The 21,117-nt window shown below is 36.6% G+C and overlaps 2 protein-coding genes across 5 annotated transcripts in view; one reads left to right on the forward strand and one right to left on the reverse strand.

Moving 5' to 3' along the window:
* MTBP (MDM2 binding protein) overlaps positions 1 to 18,048 on the reverse strand; it is a 79,122-nt gene extending 61,074 nt beyond the window's left edge. For 3 of the 4 annotated variants that reach the window (XM_064587953.1, XM_064587952.1, XM_045895971.2), the window contains exons 1-10: positions 17,843 to 18,048; positions 16,940 to 17,020; positions 12,619 to 12,692; positions 12,375 to 12,523; positions 10,465 to 10,523; positions 7,989 to 8,133; positions 6,862 to 6,979; positions 4,005 to 4,139; positions 2,288 to 2,382; positions 1,411 to 1,483 (exon numbers count right to left, since the gene is read on the reverse strand). In XM_064587953.1, coding sequence (XP_064444023.1) covers positions 1,411 to 1,483; positions 2,288 to 2,382; positions 4,005 to 4,139; positions 6,862 to 6,979; positions 7,989 to 8,133; positions 10,465 to 10,523; positions 12,375 to 12,523; positions 12,619 to 12,692; positions 16,940 to 17,020; positions 17,843 to 17,960 — 1,047 coding nt within the window. In that variant the 5' untranslated portion in view covers positions 17,961 to 18,048. The remainder of the gene's footprint in view (positions 1 to 1,410; positions 1,484 to 2,287; positions 2,383 to 4,004; positions 4,140 to 6,861; positions 6,980 to 7,988; positions 8,134 to 10,464; positions 10,524 to 12,374; positions 12,524 to 12,618; positions 12,693 to 16,939; positions 17,021 to 17,842) is intronic. The other variant, XM_064587954.1, reaches the window with a different exon arrangement.
* A 178-nt stretch (positions 18,049 to 18,226) lies between these two features.
* Positions 18,227 to 21,117, forward strand: part of MRPL13 (mitochondrial ribosomal protein L13) — a 48,194-nt gene continuing 45,303 nt past the window's right edge. Inside the window, exon 1 of the mRNA XM_045895972.3 lies at positions 18,227 to 18,362. Coding sequence (XP_045751928.2) covers positions 18,243 to 18,362 — 120 coding nt within the window. The 5' untranslated portion in view covers positions 18,227 to 18,242. The remainder of the gene's footprint in view (positions 18,363 to 21,117) is intronic.

Genomic DNA, 21,117 nt, shown 5'->3' on the forward strand with positions numbered 1-21,117 from the left:
TTTAAATTTCACATTAGGTATTCTTTAGAGGATGAAAACACAGGCTAATATTATACTTCAGGCTGTTCCTTCAAAGGCTACTTCATCAAATAAACACAAGTACACTATTAAAAAACTTAATTTTATGGAAAAAGAGGCTGAAAGTCAAAATTTTAAGATTTATTTATTTGAGACACACAGAGAGAGAACATGCAAGGGGTGGGGCGGGGGGAGGGCAAAGGGAGAGGGGAAGAAAATCTTAAGCAGGCTCCATGACCCAGAGTGGAGCCCAACATGGCTTGACTATGCCACCCTGAGATCATGACCTGGGCCAAAATCAAGATTCAGACGCTTAACCATGAAAGTCAAAATTTTAAATTATCTATAGTCAAGCATCTTAAGGCCAAAATCATTATTTCCATTACTGTATCAATTTTCTAAGGGAATTATAACCAGTATTTGACTATAGTGCCATAGGGAAACTATAATTTTAATAATAATTTTCCTCCCTACACAATTGTTTGAAATAGTTTATTTGTTGTTAAAATAGTAAAATAATGTTAAATATTGCCAATGAATATTCTGTGCATTAAAAATTGTTTTCATAGAAACACAGTAAATAACCAGAAAGAAAAGCAAACTTTTAGTTTTTCCCATTAAAAACTATACTTGAATTTAAATAGATGACTTAAATATATACATATACATATATATGTGTATATATATGTATATGTGTGTGTGTGTATATATATACACAACTATTGAAATAGCCACAAATCTCATAAACATCACCAGAATTAAGAAAGAAAAACTGAGGGATGCCTGGGTGGCTCAGTCAGTTAAGTGTCGGCCTTCGGCTCAGGTCATGATCCCAGGATCCTTGGACAGAGCCCCACATTGGGCTCCTTGCTCAGTGGGGAGTCTGCTTCTCCCTCTACCTGCCACTCCCCCTGCTTGTGCTCTCTCTCTCTGACAAATAAATAAATAAAATCTTAAAAACAAAAAAAGAAAAACTGAAAACTTATTGATAATACTGTGAGGCTTTAGAAGTTTTTCTCATTTCCACCCATCTGTCCTACCATGAAAAAGATAATGCAAGTGTACGAATATCTTCTCATATAACTGAAATCAGATGTTGAAGGAGTAGATTAACAATAATCTAACGTGTTTTCAAATTTTAAAACTAACAAAATTACCAGTCATGAAGCTTATTTTTGAAAATCTCTTCCAAAAACTTAATATCACTTCATGTCTGCAGAGTACTTTGGTGTTATTATGGGAAGTTCAAAGTATCTTAATATCAATTAGGACCAAAATCCTTTGTTATATTAAAGAAGCAAAATTATTATGCAAAAACAGATTAACAAACTATATTCCCTTTTCTCACCCATCCTTAAATGTTAAGTTAAAAACAAAACAAAAAACCTATACCTTGCCACGCAAAGAAGAAATCTGCTCCAACAACAACATGGAATTCTGTTTGGTATTGTTTTTTGTCAACCCTCTGCACTAAGGAGTTAAAGAAATGACAGAATGGTAACCGTGAAACAATACTAGTCCCTAAAACAAGTTTGGTCCTCTAATTCACAAGGTGCTTAGATTAATTTATTAAAAATTTTAACTGTAGGAATTCACAATTGCTCCTCCCCTTAAGGAAAAGAATTTTTCTAATGCTGAAAATATACCAAGAAAAAAGTGCTTCTATGAAGAGCATCCCTATAAAGCACCGGAAAAAGAGATTTGTAAAAACTATAGTTTCTACACAAAAATTTAAGAACACCATGCTAGAGTTCCAAATCCAGGCAACAATTTCTTTTTATATAAAATGTTCTGTTCTTAGGTGTACTTCTAAAAATCCTTTTCTTAAAAGACAGTCTAAAATATGTCGAATATTTGCAGATACATGAGACAGCATTTGTATTTACTTAAGTATATAAAAAGATACAGTGGACTGGTGCTTATATATCCAGCCTGCTGATGGCAACAGAAACATCTGCACATTTCAGGAGTATATAAATTACTCAGTTTTTCTCCACATATTCCTAACATTTCTCCATCCTCCCTACCCCATTAGCAATGAGTAGCAATACCAGAAAGTCTTCTGCCTATTCTAGGAGCATATAGTACTTGAAGGAAGATTTTTTTCCTTTTGAAAGTTGTAGAGCTTCTCTTAAAGCCATGGCAATGAAAAATATACTGAATATTATTAAAGAAAAAACCCAGTATGGTCAAATATCTAAATGTGGAGGAAACATTCTACCTGACACAGAAAATGTAATCTAAAATGAACATGTAAATAAAAGGATACAACTCAAATTCAATGTCCGACATATAGCAGGAGGGTAGATCTGATAACTTTATCATCTGCACAAATTCTAAAGCAGGGCCATAATAATGGAAAACCTATGAAAGAAATAAGATTATGTAATACTTTAAATTCTACAAATAAAATAAAAGTGAACAAATTAGTGATCAGAGTTTAAAACTTTAAAATCGATCTTTAAAAGCAGGTGTTTACACATTATGCAAGCCAAATATTAAATCCTCTATAGCAGACAAGAATTTCTTCCATTTTAATTCTACCTTTCAGAGTAGAGACAGACATAGAGATTTCTTAGTAACTGAAGAGTTTTAACAGAGGGAAAATGAGTCTGGAAAGAGGCAAGCAAAGGAAGACAAGAGTTCTCAACTTTTCCTGTTTATTTTCAGTAAGACAGGTGACCCAAGAAGCTAGGATATTGAAGAAACAAACTTAGAGCGTTTGCAAGACTGAGAGATAGAAAGAGAAGATTCTCCAGAATGAACTTAGATTGAGTGGTGTGCTGAGATTTAAAAAAAAAAAAAAAAAAAATCCTTGAAAGAAATGCTGAAGAAGTTAGGAGAGCTAGTGAAGCCAAGAGTCCTAATTAACAAAGAGAGCTCCACTCAGAGAAATAAAATTGCAGTATTTCTTTGGGCAGAGTCTAAAACTAAGCTACCAGTGAGCTAGTGAGGGAGGACAGATATTTTAGAAGTTGAGGCTACAATACTTCACAAGAAGGGTAAAGAAAAGCAAACATATTTTGAGGAGACTACCCAAAGTTTTAAACTTTGCAGAAAGCTGAGTAATTTCACCATCTTTAATTATGTGTATATGTACACATAAATACACACACACGAGAGAGAGAGAGAGAGAGAGAGAGAGAGAGAGAGAGATTGTACCCTAAGATTCCCGTCCATAACAGCAAAACTTAAATATATTATCCATACTTGAATGGTGTCTTATGAAAGAAGAGACACTGAAGTCATCAATCTTATAATCTTTAGAAAAGAATATATTGGGGCGCCTGGGTGGCTCAGTCGGTTAAGTGACTGCCTTCGGCTCGGGTTATGATCCCGGGGTCCTGGGATTGAGTCCCACATCGGGCTCCCTGCTTATCGGGAGCCTGCTTCTCCCTCTGCCCGCCGCTCTTCCCCCTGCTCGTGCTCTCTCTCTTTCTCCCTATGGAGATATGGGACACAAACCAATACTTCTTAAACTGTGAATGAAGCAAATGTCAGTTAGTGTAATCCCTTTCCTCATTTAACCTTCGTAATAACTTTGTAAGGTAAGTGTGTTACTGTCTTCACTTCACGAATGAGTTAATTAATCTACCCAGGTTACAACACCTTATAGGTGACAGAGCCAGGTTTCAAACCCAGGTCTACCTAACATCAAAGCCTGTTCTCTTTCCAGTGTATCATATTCCCTCCAAACCGAGTCTCAGAAAGGTCCCATAGCAAAGTCCTCACCAAAGGAAGTTTCAGGCCTATACTGATCTAAAGTTAGGATCATTCCATTTTAAAAACAAAATAATGATAGTTTTGCCAACATTCAGTGCTGATAACACAGTATAATTTAAGCGCTTAATTATAATTAAAAATTATGCCAGTGAACACATTTAAGCACATATATTAGAAAGGTTAATTTTAAGATTCAAACATATCTTATAAGAACAAAAATATGCATGAATGGATGATTGCAAAATGAATTAAACATAGATTACCTTCGGTAAAATGTTCTTATCCCTTGATGGTATTACCCTTTTGGCAAGAATGCAAGGATTTAAATTAGATGTACCAAAATTTTTAGGTGTGACTCCCTTTAAACAAAATTCAGGAAAACTAATTTCAAATCCAAACTGAAAAGAAACCAAAAGAACACAGTTAGAAATACCATGAATAAACTTACAAAGACCAATACATCTTATTGCAATGTAAAAGTTGAGAAGAAAACCACATGGAAATATATTTTTGATTCCTCAACTCAAAATGTGGTTCTTCCGTTTGTGTATACATCCTTCCTGTTTTAACTTACATATGGATCTTTTCATGAAAAGCTCTCTTTGGTGCTATAACAGCCCACAAGAATGTATTAAGCCCATTCTGTGCAACCAGAGAGCCAAACAATTTCCTTTACATATACTTGTTCAATATGTGGCTTCCTATCAGTCTGCAAGTTCTGCAAAACAGAGCGTGTCTGTCTTATTTAAACAAATTCTTAGGACAGAGCCTCACACATAGTTTGCTTTCAAAATAAACTGTTGATGAAAAGATCAATTCCTGTAGAAGCAGTAATAGTAGGGGTCTTAATAGTAATGGTAACAATGATACTAACATTTAATGAGTGGTTACTTTGTGCTTTACATAATTTCACCTTCATAAAAATCTCTGAGATAGGAGCTATTATGACCCCTATCTTACAGGTGAAGATAACTGTGGGACCAAAAGCCTAACTATTACCCAATGTGTCACACAAAACTAGCAAGAAATAGAGTAGGGATTTGAATGCGGACAATTTAACTCCAAAATCTATGTCTTTAATCACTATAATGCCTCTATGCTAAAAGCTATTCTCCACCAAAACAAGTGATTTCAAGTTTTAAATTCATCTTGTGGAGATATGGACATTTAATTTCCTATTCATAAAAGAATCACATGAAAAGAACTCTGCCATTATTTGTGTGTATGCAAACGTGCAGTTTCAAAAAATGTGTAAAAAACAATTCTCCTAGCTAATTCTATCCTACAGACTTCAAGCTGGCTCTGTGGTTTGTTTACATCAAAACCACTTGCACAGAAGGTTTACCTGCAGATTGAACTTTCCCAAAGTAAGGATGAGGCAACATGTAATCAGCAAGAAGGACCCAATCACATTAATTCCTATTGTCTTATTAGAAGGTTTTTTTTTTAAGATTTTATTTATTTATTTGAGAGAGAGAGTGAGAATGAGAGGGAGGGGAGGGTCAGAGGGAGAAACAGACTCCCCACCGAGCAGGGAGCCCAATGGGGACTCGATCCAGGGACTCTAGGATCATGACCTGAGCCGAAGGCAGTTGCTCAACCAACTGAGCCACCCAGGTGCCCCCTTATTAGAAGTTTTATTAAGCCATAGTTAAGGGTGAATTGAAAAGGAAAAAAAATCTAGTAATTAGTGCAATAAATCTTTATAGAAATATAAGACCCAACTCATGCTCCCATGCCACCCCGAACAAACATTAAGAAACTTTATTGTTGGGTGCCTGGGTGGCTCAGTTGGTTAAGCGACTGCCTTCGGCTCAGGTCATGATCCTGGAGTCCCAGGATCGAGTCCCACATCGGGCTCCCTGCTCGGCAGGGAGTCTGCTTCTCCCTCTGGCCCTCCTCCCTCTCATGTGCTCTCTCTCATTCTCTCTCTCTCTCAAATAAATAAAATCTTTAAAAAAAAAAAAAAAGAAACTTTATTGTTTTTTGGTATTTTTCTTTAAGATTTTATGTATTTATTTGTCAGAGATATAGAGAGAGAGGGAGAGCACAAGCAGGGGAGCGGCAGGCAGAGGGAGAGGCAGGCTCCCCACTGAGCAAGAAGCCCGATGTAGGACTCGATCCCAGGACCCCAGGATCATGACCTGAACTGAAGGCAGATGCTTAACCAACTGAGCCAGCCAGGCGTTCCAAGAAACTTTATTGTTTTAGTTTTACCTATATTCAAAAATATATAAAATACCCTAGATACTTACTTTAACATGCACACAACTTATAAAAGCCACTCAACATATTCATTCATCATAAAAGATGCCAAAATAGAATTGGAGTCTCATAGAAATTTAAGATCAGAGAAGTTGAACTAATCCAATATTTTCATCTTGTAGTTGAAAAATCTGGGATCTTGTGAGGTTAAAAAAAATTGTTCAAAATCAGAGCTGATTAGTAGAGAGCAGTGATCATTTAAAGTAGTATTATACCTGGGTGGCTCAGACAGTTAAGCGTCTGACTCTTGATTTTGGCTCAGGTCATGATCTCAGGGTTGTAAGACTGAGCCCAGTATTGGGCTCTGCCCTCAGTGAGGAGTCTGCTTGAGATTTCTCTCCTTCTCCCTCTGTCCCGCCCCCTTCTCCCACTCTCTCTCCCTAAAAATAAATAAATAAATCTTAAAAAAAAAATAAAATGGTATTATAGTTAAGATGCTCTAAGCAGCTTTCCAGTAGTTTACACATGTAATGAAATAGGCGTCTTGGATAAACAACATGAACTCAACTAATGTCAAATTCTATATTTTTAAAAGACTGTTAGATTCTAGAGCTGCAGTGTCCAAAAGATAACCACGGTGACTATATAATTAAAATAAAGTTTAAAATTCTATTTTTTGGTTGAAATAATCACATAAATAATCACACATAAAGTGCTCAGTAGCAATATAAGGCCAGTGGCTACTGTACTAGCAAAGGCGGAACATTTCTATTATCGCAGAAAATTCTTAGATAGTGCTATTCTAGAACATCTTTATAAGGTACATTTTCATTCAAATTCATTTAAATTATCTGTGCTGTAAATAAAGCTGAAAGGCCTGCTTCGCAAACTGTGATAACTGAGAAATCCACTTACCTTTCTTTCCCATATCTGAATCTTTCCCCTCCATAATTCCTTTGAGTCAATAGCATTTTTGAGATCCTCTAAAGATACAACATTAGCAGAGAGGTATTCTGCAATTTTCTGACAATTCCTATAAATAAAAGATTATGATGGTTAAATACAGGGTTTTATATCTTCCTTAGATTTAACGGTTATAGTTAACTATAATCCTAACAGGGAAAAATGCAGTTTCTATTGCTGCTTTTATCTACTAATATTATAGAACATCCCTTAAGTCAGTCTCTGAGGGAGTCACTATTACATGTCCATTTAATCTCAATATCCCTGTTAAGAGGAATTACCCTTAACACTACAGATGAAGGTACAGATTTTCCTATTACTACTTATTAGCTTAAAAGTGTCAGATATACACATAGGTACACACACACATAGACTTAGTATCAGTCCTTTATCTTCAAAGGGAGAACTGCTCTCCTAAATTTTTCTCATACAGCTTTGTATGGAATTCCATAGTAGCACTTCTCACAGATGATCATGACTATTAGCACTCCTGTTTCTCCCTGTATTTCAATGAACAAGATCAAATCTTGCTTTCTTAACTCATCAGCATCTATTGCTGTGCTTGGCATAAAGTCAGTGCTCAATAAACATTTGTTAAATGAAGAAAATCATGAAGTTAATAAATCCAATTGAATACTTCTTTAAGGATACAACTGGTCCTTACTAAAATATCATAAAACACAACCGTATAGACTTGTTTCTACATTGCACATAAAACAAAAAAAACAAATATGACATAACAAATCCTGTGTATCCATGTATCCATGGTATTCATCGTGGTGCTCAATGAACAATACACACTTATTTAAAAGCACACAGTGTGTTTAGATAATTAATGCTCAATAATGGTTATAAAACAGCATTGATGATATTTACTAAAAACTTAAATACCTCAGGAATATAAAGTATGAAACAAGAAAAATCATTCTTCTCAATAGATAAACCTCTAATAACAGTATGACATAAAACTATCTTGTCACATTAAAAAAAAACTTCAAATCATAAGTCTATTAAAAACAGGATACCATGCTAATTGTAAAGACATAACACTGAGAGCCAATAAAAACAGAACAGCTTACATTTCACAATGATTTCCTGCTATAGTAATCTTTGCTGAATACCATTCCTTCAAATGTTTTAGTGCTCCCACAGTAGGCAGACAGTCTTTCAATTTAGGAGGATCTTTGTCAGAAGGCAACAGTATTATATCTATCATTGCTCTACCTAGAAAGAGAATAAGGCATTTTCGTAATTTTTCTGAAAATCAGAAAGTCTCAAAATAGTACCCTAAAAAATTGAATTTTACATTTATTTAGAATACAAAGAAGGATTTTAACTTTAAGTTCTGAAATTCTTCAAAACAATACACATCTTTAGGAGTTCAAAATTTCTAAATGTTCATCATTGATTTAAAGCCATGTTATCTTGAAATAGCTGGCATATGCCAGGAAACAATGGAGTCTATCATAATTACTTGCCAATTATGCACCAGTGCTTAATTATATATATTGCTCTTGAGATCATCAATGCTATTGTTGTACTGAACAGAGAAAAAAAACCTGGGCAATTTCAGTATATTTTTCTGTACTTAATTTATACAAAAGGGAATGAATTAATATAAAATTGTAATGTTCAAATAAATTATTTCTTTGTATAGGACAATAAAACACTCAGAAAACTCAATTATACTGACAACATCATTAGTTCCTAAGAAAAAAAGTATAACTCCATGAAACTTCACATTTTATAAAATTATAAATTTACCAAAGAACCAAGATAATATAAAGGAAACAGAAACCAAATAGAAATTTGATAATGAAAGCATTCTAATTTGCCAAAACAGCAACTATATGTTTCAATGCATATTTTGAACTTGACACATTTCATTTAAAAAACTGATGTTTATTTATCTATGTATTCAGTTATTTTCCATGTGGGATCTTTACACTAAAATAGGATCTTGAATATAAGGATTAGATGATGAGCTATCAAGTCCTTCATGGTAATCACATATGCTTTACTCATCATTATATACTCAGCTCCTAGTACATGACATACAATGCATGCAACAAATATCTGCTTAATAAATGACTTTCAATGATGACAATGTTCAAGAATGCTCTTCAAAATTATTTATAGATGCCAAATTGTACCTCACTTTAGATGCCAGCTACTTGATTGACACAAAGAAAGATAAATTTAAGACAGAATACAGCTTTAAGAATAGTATGATGCAATATTTTATAAAATATGCTTTCCATTATAGTAAAAAAAAGGGGGGGGGGCTTTGTAAAAAAATGCTGAGTAGGGGCACCTGGGTGGCTCAGTCAGTTAAGTGCTGCCTTCGGCTCAGGTCATGATCCCAGGGTCCTGGGATCAAGCCACGCATCGGCTCCCTGCTCAGTGGGGAGCCTGCTTCTCTCTCTCTACCACTTGTACCCTCTCTTTCAAATAAATAAATAAAATCTTTAAAAATAAAATGCTGAATAACGGGTTCTTTTACTGTATAACTTTCTTTTTTTTTATTTTTTAAAGATTTTATTTATTCATTTGAGACACAGAGATACAGAGAGAGAGAGCACGAGCAGGGGAGAGGCAGAGGGAGAGGGAGAAGCAGGCTCCCTATTGAGCCAGGAGCCAGTTGCAGGGCTCGATCCCAGGACCCTGGGATCATGACCTGAGCCGAAGGCAGACAGACGCTTAACCATCTAAGCCACCCAGGTGCCCCTACTGTATAACTTTCTATTTGATAATGTATATAGTGGCCTCACACCTTATAAGAACGTTATCCAAATGATCTAGGTTGAAGAACTTCTTTCTCCCAGAGGTATTCATAGGACTAGTGTTCTATAGAACATACTGTGGAAAACAATGGTATGTAGTGGAAACATTCCTCAGTAATAACTACATAAGGAAACGGAGATGGGTATTTAATTTTCTAAGTTCTAATTTCTGTCTAACTAAATAAAAACAATTAAGAGAACTGTAATGCTTCAGTGATATACTTTATTAAAGCGTGTTTTGTGTCAACTTCAATTAAAAAATTATTTTTCAGAGTGCCTGGGTGGCTCAGTCGGTTGAGCATCTGATTCTTGAGTTCAGCTCAGGTCATGATCTCAGGGTCCTGAGATGAAGCCCCACATTGGGCTCCGTACTGGGTGTGGAGCCTGCTTAAGATTCTCTCTCTCCTTCTCCCTCTGTCCTTCCCCTCCCTCTAAAAAAATTTTTTTTCATTTTGAATTTCGAAATTAGAAGTGAGGACACTAGCATAAAGACTGATTTCATCACTCATTCATAGAAAGTATAAGATAAGATATAAATTATTGAAAACATGGGGCACCCAGGTGGCTCAGTAGTTAAGCGTCTGCCTTTGGCTCAGGTCATGATCTCAGGGTCCTGGGATTGAGCCCCACATCTGGCTCTCTGCTCAGCGGGAAGCCTGCTTTTCCCTCTCCCACTCCCCCTGCTTGTGTTCCCTCTTTCGCTGTGTCTCTCTCTGTCAAATAAATAAATAAAATCTTTAAAAAACACTATTGAAAAGTCATAAAATATTACCAGGAGCAGGAAGTTTATCGGACAGCTGATGCAAATTTTCTGCAGATTCTTCATATAGGCTAAAATAAAAGGGTAAGTTAGAAAAACACACCCACACATTTCATATAGTAATGATAGGTAATATTAATTAAATGGACCTATGTGCCAGACACTATTAAGTATGTTAAATGCATTATCTTATTTGATCTTCATGACAATCCATGAGGCACTACTATTATTATTATCCTTACTTTAAATAATTTGCCTCAGCCACATAATTAGTAGGTGTAGAAGCTAAGATTCAAACACTGAGTCCAAGTTTTTAACCACACCATCAAAAACAAACAATACTAACAAAAGAGGGGGGAAAAAAACTCTAAATTATATCTAGTATATTAAACATAAATCATAACTAGTAGACCAAGCATTTTTCTGAACCCTAAAAGTAAGTATTGCTAAGGGTTTAATAAAGAAGGCTACTGCTTTTCTCTGAATGGCATACTACAGCCCTGGGTGGAAAATATGATGATGTCCTCCAATTCTTCAAAATCTTTTCATTTTACCCAAATGATGATTTTTTTTCTCAAACATTTATTATATAACATAAAGTTACCTAAATCCTTTATTACAAACCTGCCATTGTCTAGAAAACCTAAGGCATGTTATGTTAAAAAATAGTTTTCAAGCTCCCTCTTGTGGAAATAATTATTAGGTCACTTACTAGAAATAATTACATTTACACTCTTTTAGTAATGGTGGGAAACATGGGATGATAAGAACTCTAAGGCTGGCAGGCACCTTAGAAATCACCTGAAAGGATCTCAACCCTTTATGGACGAGAAAATAAAGGACTAGAAAAATGGAGTGACTGGTCCACGATCATGTAGCTAGAAACTACCTCTAATGACTCCTGGTTCAATAACCGTTGCTCAGTTCTACAAGATCTCCTTTCATTAATCATACAAATATAATTTGAAAAGAGGAAAACAGAATTTTTAAAGTCTCCAGTAATTTATAGAAATATTATAATATGTGACTCCTGCAACAAACAAAAGTGGGATTTTGTAATGAAATACTGTGGAAGACTAAAATGAAAGGTATTAATTATGAGTCAAAGATGGGCTATTTTATGAAGAAAAAAATAATCACAACTTACATCACCTGGACCAACTTGTACCAACTTGTATATTATACCACAATTCAAAAAACCTGAAAGTGAACCCAATGGTCTATATAATCCTCAGAAACCCTATGCATTTTAAAGGTGTCTAAATGTTCAAGATATACATAAATTGACGAAATCATATATTTCAACCTCAAATAGCAAAATGAAAATCATACTTTTAGAGTTTGAGTTTGAATGCCAGTTATTAATCTTAAATAAAGTTTCTAGTCAAGCTCTTAAAATTCATAATCAGGCAGAATTCATCTTTAAGAAAGTGACATATTGGGGCGCCTGGGTGGATCAGTCGTTAAGCATCTGCCTTCAACTCAGGTCATGATCCCAGGGTCCTGGGATTGAGCCCCGCGTAGGGCTCCTGCTGGGTGAGCCTGCTTCTCTCTCTCCCTCTGTCTGCTGCTCCCCCTGCTTGTGCTTTCTCTCTTTCAAATGAATAAATAAAATCTTAAAAAAAAAGGGAGAGTGACATATTAATTAGAGTATCACTTTTTATGATTCCTGCAATTTTCTCAGCTTGAGAAACTAAACATTTTCAGATGCCCATTTTCCATTTTAAATAGTTTTATTCAAATAAAAGGCCCAAATTGCCTATCTTCCAAGATAAAGAATTGACAATTTCAATTAACTAAAATTCCCTTTTGATAGCTAAAACATTTAACCTTCACTCTTGTGGCTAAAATACTGTCTAATATTAAGTATTTTACAGATACTATAGAAAGATATTATAGAAAGTAAGCTATTATAAGCATACTCAGCCAAGAATAATGATTCTCTGCTATTACTATCTTCTTCCTCAAAACACTCTGCATTCAAACATTCTTCGATATTTGTTTGAAGAACATCTTCAATTTCATCTTTTTCCATACCAAAATGTATCTCTTCCCAGTCAGAACTGCAAAACTAATACATGAAAAGACTGCATTAAATGATGGGTTCCTGAAATTATTTATATTAACAAAGACATTTACTAATGGTTATTTTTTCATTTCTGTTACCTGATAAAATCCACATATTGCCTGCACTGCAAAGAACCACTTCCTGGAACCAGGTATACCGCCTACCGAACATGCTTGAAAACAAAACCATGATTATTAGAAGAAAGGCATACCACAAATAAGCAGATGTTATAGCATATATACTTAAAGAATTATATAATTTTTGATACATATTATATAGTTCTTTAAGATATGTGTGTGTGTATCTATGCATTTACATATAACGTGGATCTTTTTAAAATCTATAAAAATTCAAAAGAACAATCTGCCTAAAGAGCAAAATTATTCACTCACAATGAATACTTTTATTTTGTCAAAATCAAAATCCATACTATTTTATTTACCATTTTAAACACTAAAGTCTACCAAAAAAATACACCCACTCAATTACTGTTGAGTCACACAAAAGTGTGTAAGTCATTTTAGGAAAAACTATCCCCTCTTCAAAGACCATGAAGGTCTGGTTCATCCTGGCTAGAGAGAGAGGAGATACAACTACAGCCTAAACGTAGGGAAGATTCTCTTCTTGGAGACCAGAATGTTACATGAGGATGTGAACTTAAGGGTCATCTCCAGGGTGCATGTCAATCTAGAGCCACGAAGAATGTAGAACTATGTAAAGAAACTGGATTCACAGGAGAGAGGAAAAATGAAGCTTAACTCCTGGGAGCTAGGTAACATGCTAAGTGCTAATTACCGCTTTCTGCCAACAGCCTCAGCAAAAGACTTTACCTCCTACTTCCTTAAGAAGATAGAAATCATTATTAGGTAATTACTCCCAAACATGCTGTCAGGAAACATAGGACATTACTCGCATTCCCATTAGTCTTTCCTCAGTACTTTCTGTGAGTACATGAGGAGTACTGCCCTTTCAATTCAATGTTATCCCTCAGACTTCCACTGGGACCCCAAACCCCTGATTAGACCATCTTTCTTGCACCTTCAAGCTCTCCTCCTCTGTCAGTTCCGTCCCGTTAGCATTTAAGTTTGCACAGATATTCCTCAAGTTAGAGAAAAAAAAAAAACTCCTTTAAATCACCTCCCTTTGCTAGACAGTACTATTTCTTTACTTTTCTTCAAGGATAAACTGTAAGTATTGTCTACACTTGACTGTCCCTATTTCTTCATCACATTTTCTACTCCCCTCTAAATCCATTTCAATCTGTTGGGTTTTTTTTTTTGTCTCCAATATGCCACTGTAACTACACCTCCTAAAGGCAATAATGACTAGCATGTTACTAAACGTGGCAGCTCTTATGGCTGTTGTTACTTGACCTCTCAACATAAGAGTAAGAAAGGAATCAAAGATGACACAGTTGTCATCTTTCTCCCTTAAAACACTTGGCTTCTGTGGAAGCTATCTTTCCAGGTGCTCCTCATGCCTTTAAAAACCAGTGCTCAGTTCCTTTAAATACTGGGATTCAGTTCAAAATTTTCTGCTCTTTTCACTGTCCATAAATCCCATCCTTTCTCACAGCTTGAACTGACATCTATATATTGATGATTCTATAATCTTTTTTATCTCCAGCCTTTTGAGTTCTGGACACAGGTATCCAACTTTTACAAAACATTTTCACTTTGACATCTTACAGGCAACTGTTTAGAGTATTTACATGTTCTAAATTGGACTTGTCCTAGTCCCTCAAAACCTAATTCTCTTACCTCACTAAATGCCACCATCTACACTGTAGCCAAGCCAGAAACCTAACGTCACTCTTGATTGCTTTCTCCTCTTCCCTTCTCCTAAGTCACACCAATGCAACACTCAGTCAGGTGGATTCTACCTCTATAATTTCCTTTAGATCTATCCATTTTCCTCTACCCTGACTGCCTCTCTTATTTCTCAGCTGGTCTTCTGCAGCAGCCCCTTCATAACTACACTTTTCTCAAATTTGTCTACTCTACTGTAGCCAGAATACTTCACTAATACAGATGGCATGTCTCTTCCTTCATTAAAGCCTTTAATGGCTAATTATTATTATGATAAAGTCCAAACACCCCGACATGATTTACAAAGTCCTCCATATAGCTATGCCTACCTTTCCAGCCTTAGCTCAATTATAATCATACTACACTTCCAGTTTCTCAAACTTGCCATATTACTGAAAGCAATAATGCTCCCAGGGTAAGAAATTCAATATGAGCAGTTCTTTCTTTGCATGGTTCTGATATGCAGATTTCAGTTACCATGGTTTCAATAACTCCTGGTCCCCCCAAAATTGGTTCAAACTCCAGTTACCAAGGTTTATTAATTAACCATAATTGCATAAAGTAAAAGTCACTGCTAGCTTCTCGGATCGCAAATCACTACATAAATCAAAGATGTGTATCATGATCAGTGACCAATCGCATTGCTACTTTCCAAGTTTGTTGATTGGTCACTGCACATCTGTTATTCAGTTCATATGAATAGAGAACAAGTATGTAATTGTGTTTCCTTCTTGTCTCCCAGTGCTAAATCCACATATTATAGAGAATTGGATAATGGTAAGAGGAAATGGGCAAAAGGAAAAAAAAAGATGAAAGCGCAGCAAAAAACATAAAGTGATATTCAAATCTAATGTAATTGGATTCTAGAAATAGCTGCTGTGATAAAAAACATTTTGAAGAAAAGGATGAAGATGTCTCAGAGAAAAATGACGTTGGCAAATACCTTCGCACTAAAGGAACTCAGAGATATTTCAGGACATTAAAAGTGCAAAGGATAAAACACTGGAAGCTAATACAAACTTGGGAGTACAGCAATTCACCGAAACATAGAGGAGATGCTCACTCTATATCCTAAGTTGTATGATGACAAGAAAGTGACAAGAACTGTTCAAAGGAGATGCTCACTCTATATCCTAAGTTGTATGATGACAAGAAAGTGACAAGAACTGTTCAAAGGAGATGCTCACTCTATATCCTAAGTTGTATGATGACAAGAAAGTGACAAGAACTGTTCAAAGGAGATGCTCACTCTATATCCTAAGTTGTATGATGACAAGAAAGTGACAAGAACTGTTCAAACTACTTCTGATAAAGTTTTTACAAAAAAAAAAAAAGACGAAGAAGAATAAACACTCTAATTCTCAATGCTTCTAATGCTTCAAATTACAGCCTTTGAAATAACTATTAGTTTTACTGGGGTTTTTTTCCCCCCATTTCTTCTACATGTATAACCAACAGTGAGAGACTTTTTAATGTTTTGACAAAAAATGTCATGGAACAATTGTGATTTTTTTCTCTATTAGGATTGCTTAGCGTGGTTTCAGTGTGCAATCACCTACATAGTCCCAGATTACTGGGCAAACAAGGACTGCCTGGATAAGAAATGTCTATCCACCCAAACAGGAAGTGAAATTTATCACGAGAATTCCTAGAATGCTCCCAATAGCTCTTTAATGTATACTTTCAAGGCACAAGTGAAAGAAAATCTTTCTTGCAGTAATAGCAGTACTGACTTAAATTATACCAGCTTGAAAATTTAATGAGTACTACTGCAACTGGGCAAACGGACTACGGCAGCACAAAGCATTAGAAATAACTTCCCCAGGGTGACAGTTTAAACCTGACAGACAAGAGGTTCTCTAATGAAAGAAGAGAGAAAGGAACAGACAGTACAGTCATGAGAATTACGTTATCAAAATGAGCACCCTATCCCTAGCATCTCCAGAAGCTTCCTTCACCTTTTAGGCCTTGGCCTGTTTTGGTTATCTCTTTTCTCTGAGCCTGTGAAAGACACTCTCAGAGGCCAAAAGAGGAAGTAAAAGAGAAGATAACTATCAAAAAATAAATAGATGGATCTGTATAATGCTAATAGAAACCACAGGAAAAAAGATTTTTACAAAAGCAAAGGTGCGGTCAAAAAAGCCAAATACTTAGAAAAAGTTAAAACAGATAAGAATGGAGAAAGGATCACTGTGTTTAACAATTATTAAGTGCTTTAAAGAGAATCTGTTAAGAGGTAAGGTGGAAAAAAATGGTAAGAAATGGGTGTAAAAGCATTAATGTATTTGTACTCAGGACAAAATCGCAAATCCTTCTAATAATGCCACATTACCCTATTTTATATGGAACTAAAGATGGGCAAAAAAATCCCATAAACGGAACAAAAGTCAAGCTGAGAACCTAAAGTAATTTCCACACAATTTGATTACATTGAAGCAGCAAGATGAGAGGGATATCATCTTTTTCAGGTTTGTATTTCCTTAATTCCCTATCCCAGTGGCTTATGCAGAGTCAACAAATATCTCTTGTAACTTTAAGTGACCAAATTAATTAAATTTACTACCAATACAAATGCAGTGTCAGAGAAATAAGGGATTTGTGCTATACTTACCGGGAAAAGTACTATCTTCTGGATTCATTGAAGCACTAATGTTTCTTTTCAGGAGATGATAAACGTTTGCTGCTGTTAAGTCTGAAAAAGAAAAGACTAACTCAATGGGCTCAAGAGTTATGTAATCTAGGCCTATTCCAATTTCACCATCAGAGACTCTCAAGAACATTATATGGTACATAAAAGAACTACACATTTTCTAGTTTCAATATAATAAATCAAATGCAAACAGAGAAGAAAGGCGCCCAGTTTGTATATGCTAGCCAGTTAACACAAATCCAAAAATCCCCGCAAAGAATAACTTTAAGCGGAGAAGGGAAACTCTACCACAATACTCTGTATACAACCACATATATTTTCTCCTCAAAATGCTTGCCCAATCAAAACAAATAAAATGGAATACGGATTAGACAGAAACGCCAAAAAGGAGTGCAATTTCAAACGGTTACAATTGTTTTAAATTTACCAATTTTTTTTTTTTTTAGCTTAGTTTATGTGTAGGATGTCTCCTCCCATTAGGATGTAAACTTCAGGAGAGTAAGCCCCTTTTACATCTTGTTCCTTTCTGTACTACCTGCATTTGGAACACACAGGAGGCGGAAACCCTACTGAATGCATATATTTCCAACAAGCAGACATTCCATTCCTAAAGCACAGAGAATTGTTCAGTTAAATTTTTACTGTGCCAAGAACTTCTGAGCGCTGGGATTTTGCATCCACAAATTTGTCCCTATTTTTCCATTAAGATAACGACATTTGTCAGCCCTTATTGGGCCGATCCCAGAGAGAAACAAATCCCCGGGAGAACTCGAGATAGGTCCTTCCCCTGCAGAACTGGGTCTCCGACTTAAATTTCTTCCCTCCCCGCAAGCCGTTCCCGCTCTTTCTCAGCCCCGCGCTTACCCGGCAGCTTCTCGGTACCCTCCACGGAAAACTCCCCAGGCCCATGCTCCACTTCCCCACCCGCTGCGTACTGGACTTTTCCTTCTCCCCAGATCACAAGGAGTAGGTACCGATCCATCTCCTTAGAGCTGAACTACTGTTTCAAGTCCCGGTTTCCACATCCAAACAGTCGCGCGCTACTGATATACTTCCGGTTCCCTTCCACTTTTGGTCGGCTGGAAATTGTGCGCCCTCGTCTGTTTGCTGCAGCTTTTCCGGCTGGTGGGTTCTTTTGGGGAGTTATTCTCTCAATAGCTGCCTTATTTCCTCCTTTCATGATGAAACTGCTACCATGGGAAGATTGGAGGTGACCCAGGAAGAGCAGGGAAGCTGACGAGGCCTGGCTGGCCTAGGAACTGTCATGCTTGGGTTTGTAACGTTTCCCGCCGGGCGAGTGATGCTGAGGTCTGGCCTTGGATCCTGGGAAAAGGACGGTCCTGCTGGTGGGGGAGACATGTCGAGTTTCTCTAAGGCACCCCAGGTGAGCTCGAACTCTTGTAGCTTGATGGAATTCATTACACCGGCAGAAGGAAGTCAGTGGCTCGGGTGGATTTAATGATGCTGAGTCGGCAGGAAAGCCGACAGGAAAGCCAGGATGCCTCGGGAAAGCATATACGAGGGTCGTGATTCTGGCTACTGCTCGCTGTGCTCTTGGCACTCTTCTCTTTTCAGCCAGCCCTTTTCATGTCCCCCGCCCCGGAAAGGGTATTCGGAGAGAAGGTCAGAGATAATAAGGAGGATCAGATAGGGCATTGTAGATCATTGTGAGAATTTGTTCGTTACTGAGTAAAATGAGGATCCATTGAAAGATTTGGAGCCAGGAGCCATGATGTCATTAGGTGTTAAAAGGAGCACTCTGGCCGCTGAGTTTAGACTGTTCAGAGATGGGGATTGATGGAAGATAGAAACAAAGAATCTGTTTGGAGACCAACTGCAGTAATCCAGGCTGGACATGATGGTGGCACAAACCAAACTAGGTCCCGGTAACTTTGGCAGGTGGTAGAGTGAGGGCGATGAGTGTTGAAAAGTGGTCAGGTTCTATTTGAAGGTGGGGCCAGAAGGATTTCCTGAAGAATTGAATGTGAGCTAACAAAAGAAGAAACAAGGGTTACTCCAACGTTTTTTGTTTCCGTAACTGGAAGGGTGTGCCGTCAGCTGAGATACGGAAGACTGAAATTGAAGCAGGTTTCAGGTGGAAGAGCAGTTCAGTTTGGGGTATGTTGGTCTGAGATGCTTCTTAGCCAAGTTCTGCTCCAAGTATGATTGCTTTCTTGAACTGTTTGTTACCTCTCCTGGATGAGCCATATACAGGAAGTAAGCTTAAACATTTTAAAACTTTTATAGCAACTTGATGATATAGCAGTATTTTAATTTTTTTAAACAAAGTTTGGGGTTATCTTTAGTCAGAATAATTGATCTGCAATGGAATGGGGAAAAACTAGTCTTTGCTACATATGGTTTAAAAAGCACTGTGGGGCAGGGGCCAAGTGGACAATTGAATACAAGTGTAGAGTTGGGGGGAGAAGGTCCAGGCTAGAGATGTAAATTTCTACATTTGAGAGTGCTAAGCATGAAAATGGCATTTCAACACATGAGTCTGGTTGTAGTCTTTGAGGAAGTGTGTATTGAGAAGAGAGAAGGACCAAGAACTGAATTCTGGGACATTTCAACATTTCAGAGGCAAGAGGTAAGAGAAGAAGCAAAGTAGGAAAAAAAAACCAGCAGAGGGTGGTGTCCTGGAAATCAAGTGAGGAAAGAATACCCAGGAGGAGAAAGTGATCACCTATACTGAAGCTTAGAATTGAACAGTGGACTTAGTGACATGAAGGTCCTGGTAACTTTGGCAGGCGGTAGAGTGAGGGCGATGAGTGTGGGAGGGCAAAAGACAGGTTGGAGTAGGTTGAAGAGAGAATGAGGAATAAAGACAATCTCTTTGGAAAAATGTTGCCACAAAGGAGAGGAAAGAAATGAAGCAGTGGCTAAGTGAGGTCAGGAGGGTTTGTTGTTGTTGTTCTTTAACTTTATTATGGAGAATTTCAATCACATATAAAAGTAGGTATCACCCAGTTTCAAAACCTCATAGCCAATATTATTTCCTCTGTACCTCCATTCACTTCTTACCTTTCCTTATGAATTTGAGGTGAATCTCAGACTCCTGTTATTTCATAAGTAAATAATTCAATATGTTCTCTACAAGATAAGGATTCTTTTAAAAACTATAATCCCAATACCATTTATCAAAGACAAAAGAAAAATTAATTATAATTCCTTAATCTCAAATGAGTAGTATATGTTCAATTTTCTCATATATGTTATAGAAATACATAAAATTTGTTACAGAAATACATAAAATAAAAATATAGAAAACATAAAAATACATAAAATATAGAAATACATAAAAACTGGGTGGCTCAGCCAGTTAAGCTTCTGCCTTCAGCTCAGGTCTTGATCCTGGGGCCTGGGATCAAGCCCTGCATTGGGCTCCCTGCTCAGCAGGGAGCCTGCTTCTTCCTCTCCCTCTCCCCCCTCCCCTTGCTCTCAATCTCTCTCTGTCAAATAAATAAATATTTAAAAAAAAGAAATACATAATATTTTTACTGTTCCTTTGGTTTTAGGATCCAGAATGTAATAATTTCCTGTTTTTTAATTCTCTCTTAATAAATCGGTTCTTTTTCCTATTTTTTTCCTTTGCAATTTATTGCAAAAGATTGTCCTATACACTCTGAAAAACAAACAGGGTTCTGGAGGGGAGGGGGGTGGGAGGATGGGTTAGCCTGGTGGTGGGTATTGAGGAGGGCACATTCTGCTTGGAGCACTGGGTGTTATGCACAAACAATGAATCATGGAACACTTCATCTAATACTAATGATGTAAGGTATGGGGATTAACATAAGAATTAAAAAAAAAAAAAAAGATTGTCCTATACAGTTCCCATTGTTTGAATTTTTCTTAGTTAGTCCTAAACTGAGAGTAGTAGGGAAAGGGTATGGGCTAAAAGCTGTCTTTATTTGCAAAGAACATGATTTTCTATGTAAAAAATCAGATGGAATCTAAGAAAAGCTACTAGATCTGATAAATAAGTTTAGCAGGGTTGCAGGTATAAGAGCAGCATGCAAAAAATGAAGTGTATTTCCATATACTAGCAACAATCAATCAAATTTAAATTAAGGGTGCCTGGGTGGCTCAGTTGGTTAAGCGACTGCCTTCGGCTCAGGTCATGATCCTGGAGTCCCGGG

The sequence above is a fragment of the Mirounga angustirostris genome, unplaced genomic scaffold, assembly GCF_029215605.1.
Source record: "Mirounga angustirostris isolate CCGP_5_RB_7025 unplaced genomic scaffold, mMirAng1.0.hap1 SCAF_4, whole genome shotgun sequence".
NCBI classification, from domain to species: domain Eukaryota; kingdom Metazoa; phylum Chordata; class Mammalia; order Carnivora; family Phocidae; genus Mirounga; species Mirounga angustirostris.